Below are 14,135 nucleotides of genomic sequence, written 5' to 3'. Positions count from 1 at the left end.
TTAATTTATTGCATTTGTGGCAGCACAATGTTTGAGTCTCCACATGATGTTTGTACTTAAGCCCAAAGAGGACATGCATTTTATTTACTCCTTTTTCATGTGATGACTGATTTATCTCATTATCTTCCGATAACAAAACTGGTTTCTGGTAATAACGACTTACTTTCAGTTTTTATCTCGAGATGACAAACCCAGAGAAGTCCATATCCCAAGAAAAAAACAACAACCGGGAGTTATTTAGTGTCACGGAACAGAGTAAATAAATTCTCTAAATGTCTGTGTTAAAGTTGTAAACAAATAATTCAGTTTGAATGAATATCCTGAAGTAGTCTCCCGCTTTAGCTTCCATAACAGGGTTTTTATGTATTCCACCAGTGTTCATCATCATGTCTCCAGTGTGCTGGTGGACATAGCTATTGATTTGCTGCATTGTTACACAATGCGCCCGACATTACTGGTATGATTGTGCCGTCCTTTGTTCTTCTTACTGGATTGTGTCTGCTCTGTATGGGTCAGTGTGTCCAATGAACCGCCGCATTGTGGATGAACCTGAGCTCATTATTAAGCGCACATTGTGTCCCAGTCGACACTCACATTTCTCTCTGCCCCTCGCTGAAGCTGGGAGGAGATGTTGAGAAATTGAACACGCTGATACAGACAGGTCATTAAAATAAAAATTGGTTTAACTTTGTGCAGTTCGGTCAAATTGAACAAGACTGGGTCAACATTTTTTTTTCTCCTTTCATTGTGAATTTCTGTGCTGTGACCCGCATGTCATTCCCTGCTCTCTCTCTCCCTGATTTCTGACTCTACCTTCCTGTCTCTAAAATTAAGGTATAAAAAGCCCAAAATTAAATACAAAGAGTTACACACAATGGACTGGGAGTTTTCCCCGCCTCACTGCAATCTGCCACACATGGCTGGATATTGACCACAGCTTTGAGAAGCTCTGTTCCCTGAGAACTGTAAATATGTTGTTTGAGGTCTTCTCCTCTGTCGCCCCCCGGTGGTGGAATGAACTTCCAAACTCCATGTGATCTGCAGAGTCCCTCTGCACCTTTAAGAAAAAGCTAAAGACCCAGCTCTTTCATGAATACCTACTAACTTAATGATGATGGTCTCCATATTATTGATGATGATGATGGTAATGACGATGGTTTTTGTTTGATAACGACGACTTATAAGATGGTTTCTATACTGATTAGAGCTCTCAAGAACTGCCCTCAATGTTGTGCTTTGCCTCTGGTCACTTCCTGTCAGCACCTGTGTGTCCAATCAGACTCAAAGCTGATCGTTTGCTCTTACTGACATTGTTCCCTTTTTTCTAGATCCTTGCTTGTGTTGTTCTTACTCTCTGATGTACGTCGCTTTGGATAAAAGAGTCTGATCAGTGAATTGTAGAAAGGTTCATTTTAAAGCATCAATAGTAAAGTCAGTTGGTGTGTGAACCTACAGATTACAGTTTCTGAAGTCAGAAAAGTTTATCCCTTTATCTTCAGTAGTCCATGTTGTTGATCAGGACTATAAGTTAACCTCAGGAACCATTTAATTAATTGCATTGCTGTTGCTTTAAACAGAGCTTGCTAGCTAATATTATATATTATTGTTTTTTTTTTGATCCTTTAATCACTTGTTTCTATTTCTTTTTCTGCTCTTACCTTCTTATTGCTGTTCTCTTTTGATTTGATTTTATCTCTTTTAGTTTCTTACATCTTTTTAAATCTTTGGTTCCTCTTGGTCTCAGCTCGTGTTGTTGGGTTCTTATGATGGTTCTTGTGATGGTTCTTGTGTTTCCTGGGTTCTTATGATGGTTCTTATGATGGTTCTTATGATGGTTCTTATGATGGTTCTTGTGATGGTTCTTATGATGGTTCTTGTGTTTCCTGGGTTCTTATAATGGTTCTTGTGATGGTCGGGTTATATATGTCTGTTGGGTATCGTGCACTTTGGGTTCTTTTCTGTTGAATTGTATTTAATTATTTTTTAGTATTTTGCATTTGTTATGTTCTTGCTGTTGTTTCTGTTCTTCTGTGTTTGGTTTAGTTTGTTCTTGTTTTTGCTGTTTGTCAAAGCACTTTGTAAACCTGTGTTTTTAAAAGGTGCTATATAAATAAATTTATTATTATTAATAGCTACTAGCTACACTGACGGGCCTTAAAGGGAAAATCATGCAAACAGCAGTATCTTATGAAAGATGTCTTCAACAATGTACACAAGACACCATCTAACATTTAAGAATACATTGTAATGGATGTAAAGATATTAGTTTAAGACCTGAGTCTGAATAGTTGGGATCTCACAACTTGATTAGGATTATCTCAATAGCACAAAAGCTGTTCATACTTAGCAGATTTTTTACTGCCAAAATGTTGCAATGGTGTCTCTTGAGCCTCCGTGTCCTGACCCTCAGCCTATTAAACTGTACATGCAAGATGCGCCTGTCACTGCACTGAGGCTACTCTTTAATGGGGAAAAGTTCAAAGTATTGCTCCATTTCTTTTTTCTTCAGCTGTGGTCAGCAGCCATGGAAACAGTCAGTCGAGGTTATTTTTTTTACATGGCATGAGTTTCATAATCACAGAGTTTAAAAAATGAAGGCTGTTAGTGCATAATATTTATCAGAAATGTTTAAAATGTTCTCTCTATACTTTGTGGATAATGAGATATTATGATGATGGTGCATTTAAGGATCATCTTGTCTTCATCGTATATCTTTTTCACAAGTGTTTGATAATGTATTTGAGGGATTAACGCAATAAATGTGTATATCTTTATCCATCTCTACAGATTGAAAATACATCTAATATATATTGGTGTCAGATTTTTTCTCTCTCCAATATCTTTATCGCTATTGGCCCCAAAAATCCCAAACTGGACTTTATTTGTCTGCGATGACAAAGTGCAGACATCGCTGGATGATTAATTACTCGAGTGTGTAGAGAGTCTTCTCTAATTTATCTCTGCTTTGTGTGGTTTTTATCTGAAGTGTTGTGTCTGTTTGTGATCGCTAAGCATCACGTTGATGTATGGTTTCTCTGCTGAGCAGCCAGGAAGCAATTGCGCTTAAATTTGTGGTTAATTAAGGATCCTCCACCAGCAGGTTGTTATCGCCACAGGAGGAGCGTGAGTCCATTAGGAGCCCTCACACTCAGGCTTGTTGTTTCCCTGCAGTCCAGTTTAGTCTTTTCTGATTCTTACGAGTGGCCATGTGTCGCTTTAGCGACAGTGAGACAACGGTATCGAGCAGACTGTGGAAATAACACAGAATAATGTTTCAAATGTTCTCAAAGTCAGAATTTGACTCAGTTTTTGTCAAAGATAATTCCTCCAGGGTTAAAAAAAAAAGTGTTTTTGTCTTTGCAGAGCAGTTTGAACTGGTTTTAATGAGCTCCGTGTTTGTGCGTTCACGCTTTGGGGAGTGTTGGAACTAAACGCAGTAATTGGTCTAATGAGACTGTAACTCGTGCTCTCTTAATGCCCCTTCTCTTTAGTTTGTCTTTCACATGGTCTGGTCTTCAACTGTCTCCCCTCCAGTGAATAAACAGAGAATGTGGAGTTTAAATGATGTGTAACTAAGAAGAGGTTGATGTTATCTGGATGTTTGGGAATTAGGGTGCAGTATTTATTTCTGCTATTTAAACTTAAGAAATGACTGTGTTTACTTTATCTATTACCTAAGAAACGATATACTGATATACAAATTCTGAACCTTAGGGCAAGGCAAGTTTATTAATGTAGCACATTTCAGCAACAAGGCATTTCAAAGTGCTTTACACAAGACATCAAAAGCATCCCGACAAAGCGAAACCTCAACGATCACCATCCCAAAATATGTTTCACCATGTTCCTCTAACACTAATATGTGTCTCTAGTCCGTCTACAAACCCCCCAATTAGGAGAAAAGTCCATCCTCTCCGTCTTTTACCTGCTCCACTTTTCAGAAAATGTGTGCTCAAACAGGCCGTTTGGAGATTTCCCCTTCATGACATCACAAAGGGCAGTAGCCCCTCCCCCAGGTGGGTGACACTCCCACAGCTAGGTGTTTGTTCTGCCCTCTGAGTCTGCCTTCTCACCGTAAACAATAGGACATGGAGCGAGAAAGCCTGAGTACACCCAAGCTCTTCCAGAGAGGGGGTGTGGTCAGACACAGCTCATTTACATATTTAAAGGTACAGACACAGAAACAGCCTGTTCTGAGCAGGGCTGAAATAGAGGGGTTTATAGACATGATCAAATACAGGATCAGAGTGGATTTAGAACAAGACACTTCACACACATGTTTTAAGGAGCTCTGAGACTTATTTAAACTGAAGAAGAGGAGGAGGATATGTCACCTTTAAGAAAATATCAACTATAAATGGACATTAAGGTTCTTGAAGAAGTCTATTCAGTCAGTTACAGTTTTCTACACGTTTAAACCTTAGGTAATAATGATGAAAAAAAAAAGTATTAAAAAGCATCCTGCTCAAAGTCCTTTACTTTAATTGTAAAGACTAAAATAGCTGTTTTAAAGAATCCACACTTACACCCCAAAGAAATGATGTGGGAGACTCTGATCAACCGAGAAGATACTTCACCACCAGTCACATCTGGCTCTCTATGCACGATTAAAACTGGAGCACATTGAAAAAAAAAAAAAAAAAGAAATGATGAAGGTCAAAAATGAAATGAATGGAGGTTTCATGCTTCATATCCCCGTAGAACATGCCCGAGGACATTCAGAGGAAGGTATATATTTACAGTCGGGCAGTCTGTCTTCGTCAGCACTTCCCTCACCTCACCTACTGTGCACAGCTGAGCCCCCAGCCCCCACACATTACATGTTTCTGCTGTGATCTGATGTTTTTCAGAATGTATGCAACCAAGATATTAGAGTCGACAAGCCTCGTAATACTTAAGCAGTGTTTTATTAGTCAGCTCAGGGTCTTGGTGTACTCATTTGCACAACTATTTTTGTGCATTTTATTCACGCTGTTACACACTAATTTGGTGTAGCATGAAACTGTCTCAGCATGTGCTTTTCTTGACGCCATATTCCACTGAAGTCCAAAGCATTACTAATATATGAAAGCTGTGTTCAGATTGGAAACAGATGGGGAATGTTTCATCCAAGGCATCGGTTACCCCGGCTAATTGCAACACATTGATTATCAGTAACACGATTTCTAGAAATCCCCTTGATGTGATTTTAGATTTCCTCTAGAGAACATGTCTAATTAAGTGGGTTATTCAAAATATGGATGAAAAAAGAGACATTAAAAGGTTTCCTGTTCGTAGAGAATATGATTGGAGGGCTGAATGGTTTATTGGTGCTACTCCCAGTCTAACTATAAAGATAAAGATAAACTTTATTGATCCCCCATGGGGGAAATTTTTGTGTAGGGATCTACACTGTTAATTTACCATCAACTTTGATTTAGTTATAAAATGAGGACGAAAGGTCTCCCTTGTACCAAGTTGATCAATGTGGTCATTGTTCATCTCTAGGAGTAGGTGACAAGCTGAACTTGTTACTAATATATCAAACTAGGGCCCGGCCGATACTGGATTTTATGGTCCGATACCGATATCGATATTAGGGAGAAAAAAAATGTGATACTGATACATTGGCCGATGTCATTCTTTTCTCTATGTTCGATCTGTTTGAACACATTTATTGGGTCGATCCCGCAAATGCAGTTTGCATGCACATGTACGTACATCACCGCTTGACACTCTGGAGAGAGATGATGCTCGTCGTAATCCTTATAGCGCCCTCTGCTGGTGAAAGAGAACTGCTAGTTTATTTCAACTATACTTAAATGAAATGCTTTTTGACTGGTGAATAAATCTAGTAATTAGCTGATACCGATGGTCACTTGTTATGCCGATATCGGCTGATATTGACGTTAGCAGAGTCTGGTAATATTACATTACCTTGTCGGTCAACATGGGTCCTCGGCTTCTCACAACACCGCTCATCTGCATGTCAACAAATGCATGTTCTCTGTGAGGGGGAGATGTTAACGGGGAATAACAGCACTGTGTGTTTCATAACTGCAGTTTCAAAGTGCATCAAACAGAATTCTTACATATTGTTGCTATAAGTTGACTTATAAATATGTGAAACAACAACAGACTGGGTTCTAAATAAGCACCTACCTTGTTGGTTTCACACGCTAGTGGCTGAAAGTAGATTTTTCTTTGAGGAGGCTGACATGAAAAGAGTCACAAGAGGGACTGTAAACCAGCAGAGTAGACTTAAGTCTGGCTCACTCTGCAGGATAATCGGGCCGATTTGAGCTCTGATTCTTCCTTCCCGACAATCTCAGGGTCTCGCTCCCGACTCAACGCTGCTCGGACCCGATTATCTGTTCAGATGATCTTGTAGTGTGAGCGGTACAAAGATCCAATCTTAACGTCCCCGATCTGCCCGGCGATCGTCGGGGATGCCCCGATTTATTTCAAACATTTGATATTTAGAATTTAAAATCTTGATGATTACGTCATGAAAGGGTCCGGCAGAAGTTGTGTGTGACTACAATATAATCACGAGAGACAAGGGAGGACTGTAGTCATGGCGACCAGCGGCAGGACGCAACCCAGCGTTTTTTTAATTTTATTTTACTTTTCTGTACAGATCATCAGTGCAGCACTTTTTTGAAACTTGTATCTATATATCTACGATTGTATCAACTTTTCTATATCCTACAACAACTTCCACTTCCTTCTCTTTCACCAACCGTCGTCCTTTGGAGTTTTCAAATGAAACTTTATTAACAATTGTCAACGCTCCGTCCCGATTTCACTCGTACAGTGTGAGCTGACTTGCAACCCCGACTTTTATACAATCGGGGGAAAAATCGCACAGTGTGAGCCCGGCTTAATGGCATCTTGTAGGAGCAGCGCAAAAAATAAAACACCTGTATAACCACTGGGCAGGAGCAATGCGTTACCACATTCAGCACAGGCCGGTGCATGTAAGACCTGAAGGCCGTAAGTGCTAGCACTGCTAACGTTAGCCACACTTGACAAACCATTGTTTACTTTGTTTAAACCTCGGAGTAATGCACATCGCAAACAACATCTTTAAAGAGCCATACATTTTGTTTAAAATGTATTTTTGCTTAAAATAGAAGTTAAATAGGCTTCACAACGCAGTATGTGTTGGGACAGTGTTTGAGCTTTTTTAAATACATTGGGCTCAATTTTGACTGTTTGTGACCTTTTAGAGGAGTCGATTATAGTCTGCATATTTCTGTTCAATCGACAGGGAAATGAGTCGTGAGGAAGATCCAAGTTTCAGATTGCCAAGGTGACCTTGAGTTACAGTACAGTGTCATATGTACTGGCAGTAACACTGAGATGGTAACCTTCATCTGCTTAAAAGATAGGGGGGAGTGAGATTTGTTGGCTCAGCTACAGCTACAATGACTCTGACCTTTCTGTGAGGGGCCAGTTCTGAGGTTGTCCATCTGGTGGTCTGCGCTATAAAGGGCTACTGATTGAAGATAACAGAGGAGGGACACACGAGGAGAGCAAAAGATGTCTTTATTAAAGGATGTTCTTTTTGACATTTAGCCCCCTCCTATTTCATATATTGTATCTTTAAAAAAATCATTCCTGCTCCTTGTGGTGTCATTCTTGGAGCAACATAGCCTTCATGATCTCGACTTTCCTGAAACATGCCACTTTTCTGTGCAGAGAAATCAGCAGGCAGGGGTTAACAGAAAGGAAGCAATGCATTCTGGTCTTAGTTTAGTAGATGACTGTTGGCTGCCAATGGCTCTCCTCTCTGCTTCACTCACTTCCTCCCTCCCTCCCCTCCCCTCCCTCCCTCCCTCGATCTCCACTCTGCACTGCACTGAGAGAAGCATGTGGAGGAGAATTGTAAATGTGCCGAGCTTTGTGAATGTGTGTTTCCCGAGTGCGTGTGTGTTTCCGGAAGAAAAAAAAAAGGAAAGCAATGCAGGAGAGGAGATAGGAATTGCAAGTGGGGGGGCGCCTGCGTCGCTCCCCTCTCTGTGTACTGTTATGTGTGTGACTGTGCATGTATGTGTGTGCACGCTGCAATGCTGAGCAGGGAAGGTCGCTGCATCTGCCCCCCCCTCGCTGGGATTATGTAGTGACACGGGGCAGTTTTTGCGACTCAGGAAGCGGTGGAGTGGGATCAGGCCTGCAGAGAGTGGGATGAAGGGCCGGAGCTGCTGGGAGTCGGGGACGGTCCGCTCCCTCTGCAACTCGAGCTGCCTGAGTAAACTCAACAAGGGTCAGTACAGCTACCGCTAAAGCTAAAACACAGGAGCTGACGCACTCCAACAAACCCTCATCATTCTGCTGTCTCCTTCCTCATCGCACATCTGAGAGCTAGCTGTCATCCCTCCATCCATCCTCCTCTATCTGTCTTCTATTGCCATGGATGCTCACATTTCAGCAGCCTCCCTGTACAATGCAGCGCAGAGTAGTCTGTCCTGTCACTCCTCTCTGCATGCAGTCTCCTTCTTTCTTCTGTCGCTCAGAATCATTTCCTCTCTTTCCTTTGCGCCTGCTCTACCTCACATTTGCATATGGATGAGTCGGAGTCTGCCAGGCCTACATGCACCTGTGTTTTGCATATTCAGTGTGAGGAGTTCTCTGTACCAGTTGAAACTGTGACATCCTCCCTCGGTGCACATGTGACATGACATGAGGGTGGTGAGGGTCATGACTAATTACTACATTCTAGCAGCACTGTCTACTCAAATGCATTATTAACCTGAGTAACATGATACAAAAATAAATATTGCACAGGACATAACAAGTCAAGTTCAAAGAATCAAATATAGTTTGTCTGATTTCGTTGTTACATTTGAAGGAAGTGGGAGGTGTGCTAAAATATTATCCCCTCCCTGTTTTCATCTGTGTCCATCTTCCACCTCTCTCACTTCATCACTTGGTGACTTGCCGATGTTGAGTTGAACAGCTGTGCTCTTTAAGCCCTGGGCTCTCCATCTCCTTTGCTCTGCCTGTTTGTTCAATGAGATGAGTCTGGCATACGTGATGCAGGACGTGTTGTTTTAAGACCTTTACAGAGTTCTGCTCCTGCAATATAAATGTTGGGATGAGACATTTAGAACAGTTAACAGGTATGAGCATCAGTCCAATCATATCAGAGCCTTTAAAGTCAGTATAGTACAAACTTTTCTCTTATAGTGAAACAGCATAATGTTATAGTTCAAATGTCACAGTCCTGTGGTAAGAAGTCCTGGATATGGGAACATTGTAAATCCAAATATAACTATAATTGGGGGCGGCAGTAGCTTAGTCTGTAGGGACTTGTATTAGGAACCGGAGGGACTCACTCACTAAGACCGTGATACGGGGAAACGTCGCAGCCGTTGTTTGTTGTTTTTGAAAGAAGAATTTTCATTCTAATCAAAAGGATGACATGGGAAAATAGCCGATCAGTCGCGGTCTTGATTTTAAATCCGGAGTCCGCCCAGTCCGAGAGCAGTTTTTCGCAAGTTTTCGCTTCCAAGACAAGACCGAGACCTTTCCAAAAGTGGTCTCGAGACGGGTGCTGAGACCAAGACCGATTTTGAATACCACAACACTTTACAACGCTGTTAGCTGAACGTAAACCAAACAACTTCTTTAGAAATTAAATCTGTTCTTACCAACCGACCAAATCCACCTCCACTGGTAACCCTGACAATACAGACCGGTTCTTGGTAGGACAGAGGTAAAGGGGTAATAATGGATTTGAAGTGTCTAAAAATGTAAATTCTGGTTGGCGTTTTTTGTTTTGGATTTTGGAAATTTCAAAAAAATCAGAGAATCGAAAAAAGACCGAAGTACTTTGAATTTTCTGTTGTGTCTTTCATCACAAGAAGTTCACTGATGTACACAAGCTTAGTAAATTGGAGAGCCCAATATTCCACTTGGGACACTGCAGTAAAAAATAATAAAATACACATCTTGAATAATAAGATCCTTTAGAGGATCTTATTATTGCACTCTGGGACACACACACACACACACACACACACACACACACACACACACACACACACACACACACACACACACACACACACACACACACACACACCATTATATCTGGTTGACAGCTGTGTCACTGTCATGATGGAAAAGCTCCAGGACATTTGAAAAGCACAAAAGGAAATAAAACATTAAAGCCATCAGAAAGAAATGAGGATGAGTATGTTATGAAAGGATGAATTCTTAATGCTACAAAAACCCCGACAGCAATGTGAAAAACTTCTGCAAAATTTTACTTATTTAAATGAATATAGTCATTAAAGTCTTTCTCTGTGATTTTTCTCACTTAAATATAATATAAATCAAGTATCTCCTCTGAAAATAACTCTGTGAGTCATGACTGTCTACAATGGGTGTAACACCCGAGTCCCACTGTCTGTGATGCTTTCAGAGTTTTCAGAGTCCTATCTTCACTTTGTTTACATCGCCAGGACGGCCGGCTGACTCCTCCCCTCGAGTATAAAAGTTGTTTAATTGAGGGACTAGAGAAAAGAAGAATAACATACTGTACTCACTGCTTAACTGTGTTTCTAGATCACGCTCATTTCAGGTAAATTTACATGCAGTGTGAAGATACGAGCAGAATAAAGATCGCTAGCATTAGCATGCTAACACAACAATGCAGCGCGAGTTGTTTTGGTTTCATGCTGGTGCTCAAGGGCGACATCTGCTGGATCAAAACATCACATATAAAGACTTTAAAGGACATGGCCAATGAATGTCTTCCTCTTGTAAGACAAAGTGAATACTTTTACTGTTAACACATTTTTGTAATTTTTCTAGTGACTCTGGAACCATTAGACCCTGTGTTTGTGAAATTTGAGGTTGAGTGTTTCGTTATCAGAGTTAGCTTCATACAATGTGATGATTTTTTACGGAGTGGAAACATGTTGTTGTACTCGTTAGAAATCAAATTATTTCCATCCTCACCATGCAAGATTCCACATAACTTTGATTATCAGTCCTTATTCAACTCTGTTTGTGTTCCTGAGAACATGGAAACTTTGTCAGTGAGCAAACACAGCAAAACCCCATGTACTGAGGCTGTCGTCCTCCAAGCGGGCGGACCAGGTTCAAATCCGACCTGTGGCTCCTTTCCCACATTCTTTCCCCACACTCCCTCTCTCTCTCTATCTCCCTGATTTCCAGCTCGATCCACCTTCCTGTCTCTAAAATAAAGGCACTAATAAGGGCACGGTCGCTTGAGTACAGCACGGTACAGATGGCCAGTGTGACCGCGCCCTAAAAGCCCAAATACATTTTACTACCATCCCTCCATAGTAACTAATTGCTCCCTGCACAGTATGCATTTTTAAAGAGGGCTAACACACAGGGTTAGAGTGCAGGGTACGCCCACTGGAGCTCCTCATTACTTTTTATTTTTCAAATATTAATGCACATAACTTACAGGTAACATCCACACACCTCTACTGCTGCTCTGTCAGGTCATTCACCTCGCTTCTCGTCTGCCGCCTGCTTTCAAGGCTCATTATCTTCCAGCACAGGTACCCCGACAATTAGCATGAAAGATCACAATCTTACTGAGTGTAACCGACTCATGATCTCTCTACATCGTGAGGGTCTCCTAATGAGAGCGAGTAACTCAAACACGAGATCACGTCAAACTAACTAACTATGAATCCTTATGGTTTCCGACCTTTGCTTTCTGAGTTTTGTTGAGTTAGAATTTCATAGCAGAAGTGGGAGATATTGATGAAATACAAATAAGATTTTCTAGAACTCAACGGAGATATTGTCCCTGGATTAAAATATGCAGCTACTCAGTCCATGATGACCAATCTGCAAAACAGCCAGAGATATAACTGGGTGAGCATCCTTGTGATAAAACAGTATTTTTTAAAATCTGTGACAGCTGAACAATGATTAGCATCACATCAAAGCTAGTGTCATCGTTGCTCTCCTTACAAGTCTGATGCTCTCTGAAGCTGGACCTCGCCGGGCTGTCACACAGGAGGGAGAGACATTACAGATGTAATCCTCAAGATTTATGTGTTTTTTTTTATTTTAAACTGAACTGATAATTTCCAGTAAATCCCATGTGCATGTGTGTGAGAGCAGCAGATCAACCACAGGAATGACTCACTCTTTAACTCACAAGGACAGTTTGTATGTGTTTATTTCAGAATAACCAGCGTCAATGAAAAAATATCAACACAATCATTTAATTTCATTCAATTTTTAAATTTAAATCCTTGTGAAACTCATTGAAGAGATACAATGAGACCGAGCTACAGACCACAATAAAGCAGAGAAGATTAAAGGCAGGGTTGGTAATTCTCCAAAACTGGCATGATTTTGAAAGTACCATTCCCTCAGTGCTCCGTCTGGACCCCCTCCCCTCTGAGCTCCCTCTAAAGCCACGCCCCCTCACTTACATCCAGAAGCAGACCCTCAGCTCATCGCTTGCATCGTGTAGAAACTACGTTGTCTCACGTCTCATTCAGCGTTAAATCATCTCACAGTAAATCCGTCATCGGTGATCTGCTTTGAGCGTGCCAAGGGGACCAGTCAGAAAAATAAATGATTTACTCGTAATTAATTGGATTAAGTTTGCCAAAAAGAACAACATCGTGATACCAATTTGTAAAAAGTACAAATGCAAGCTTTGTTAGGTCTGTCGTCAAAAGGAGAAGCAAACAACTTCTAAAATATATTTTTTGTCTGATAATTTCTCGTGCGTTTCGTTCAGTTGGGAAATTGAACGCTGATTGGCTTTAACAACAACAGATTCAAACAGATTTGTGTCTCAAGTTGAAATGTTTGATCGTTAATGTCCGCTCCACTTCTATCCAGATATCTGTTTATATAGATCAGTGCTTCCCAAAGTGTGGGCCGCGGCCCCCTGGTGGGCCGTGTGGGTACTGCAGGTGGGCTGTGAAAAGCACCTCCACCAAGTATAAAAATAAAATAAATATCACAATAATGATGATTCACCATGAGTCAACCCTTTAAGTGATTAGTAAGACGTGTCATGACTTTTCATGGACATAATGTTTAGTAAACTTTTGTGTCTATCTTCCCATAATATCATGTTGTCATGTCCAATTATTTACCCAAACTGAAAGTTATAGCTGTAGTCATAAAAATACATTTATAACAGGCCCCGGAGTAATTTTGTATTTCAGTCTTAAGTTTGGGAAAGGCTGATTAGATCAATAAATCATCGTTAGATTACAGCTGATTGGAGCCGTATGTCTTTAGCCCAGAATATTCTCCGCCTTGTTTTTGCGCGCTCCACATCTTTCTCCTGCAAACACCAACGCCTGCTGATACTAAATATTCACTGCAGCTCAATCTACAAACAGAAACACCAGAACACTTAATCTGCTGACAGTCCAGACCACCATGAATGGATTCTACATTTGTATGCAGCATCTGTAATCAGGGATGATACCTCTGTTAGTGAGACCTTACTTTAAAGTTTTTGATGTTTCACGCGGCAGCTGTCTGCAGACCCTCCTCCTCGCACAGCCTCAGCGTCTGTTTGCATGTATGTAGATCAAGAAATGATGGATGTGAGCGTGCATTCAGTTAATGTGTGAGTACCAGTCCTGTGTGCACGGGTTTTTTGGCTCTTTTCTTGCCTTTCAAGGATGAACACTTTCATACTGTAACTACAGTAAACATCAGACCCTGCAGACTGTTTCAAATGATAAACACATGGCTTCATAGTTTATCTTGAATTCATTTTCTCCCCATGAGCAGCCAACTTTGTTATTACTGCATTCACATAGATATCCTTTCATAGCTATCAGACAGGTGCAGACGAGCTATGTTAGCATCCAGAGGTTGTAGGATAATTAATGACCTCAACCTTAAGAGTTATGCAGTAAGCAAAAGCCATTCAGCCTCACGGTGTTTGATGCACCAGCTGGGATTTTATAAAATATACTCAGCCTACAAATCTTCATTTTTAGTGGCCAGCAGCCTGATCGTTTTTCTTTTTGTCTATCGCAGCACATTATAAAACAGAGCTGAATTAAAAGTCAGTGCGTTGTTGTTGCTGCAGTTTGCTGTTAATCTTTTCTTTTGTTCGCTGCTCTCTGAGAGTGTTCGATTGGATCATACACGGCCGGAGCTGTACTGCAGAGCTT

At 41.0% G+C, this 14,135-nt stretch overlaps 1 protein-coding gene across 4 annotated transcripts in view; it reads left to right on the top strand.

Moving 5' to 3' along the window:
- osbp2b (oxysterol binding protein 2b) overlaps positions 1-14,135 on the top strand; it is a 337,585-nt gene that overhangs the window by 14,715 nt on the left and 308,735 nt on the right. Inside the window, exon 1 of one of the 4 annotated variants that reach the window (XM_061039268.1) lies at positions 7,937-8,248. The exons of the other annotated variants lie outside the window; for them this stretch is intronic. Coding sequence (XP_060895251.1) covers positions 8,170-8,248 — 79 coding nt within the window. The 5' untranslated portion in view covers positions 7,937-8,169. Of the gene's footprint in view, positions 1-7,936; positions 8,249-14,135 lie in introns of those variants that run through there. 4 annotated transcript variants of the gene reach the window in all.

Source organism: Labrus mixtus, chromosome 5 (genome assembly GCF_963584025.1).
Source record: "Labrus mixtus chromosome 5, fLabMix1.1, whole genome shotgun sequence".
Taxonomy (NCBI): domain Eukaryota; kingdom Metazoa; phylum Chordata; class Actinopteri; order Labriformes; family Labridae; genus Labrus; species Labrus mixtus.
This window is presented reverse-complemented; position numbering and strand designations above follow the sequence as displayed.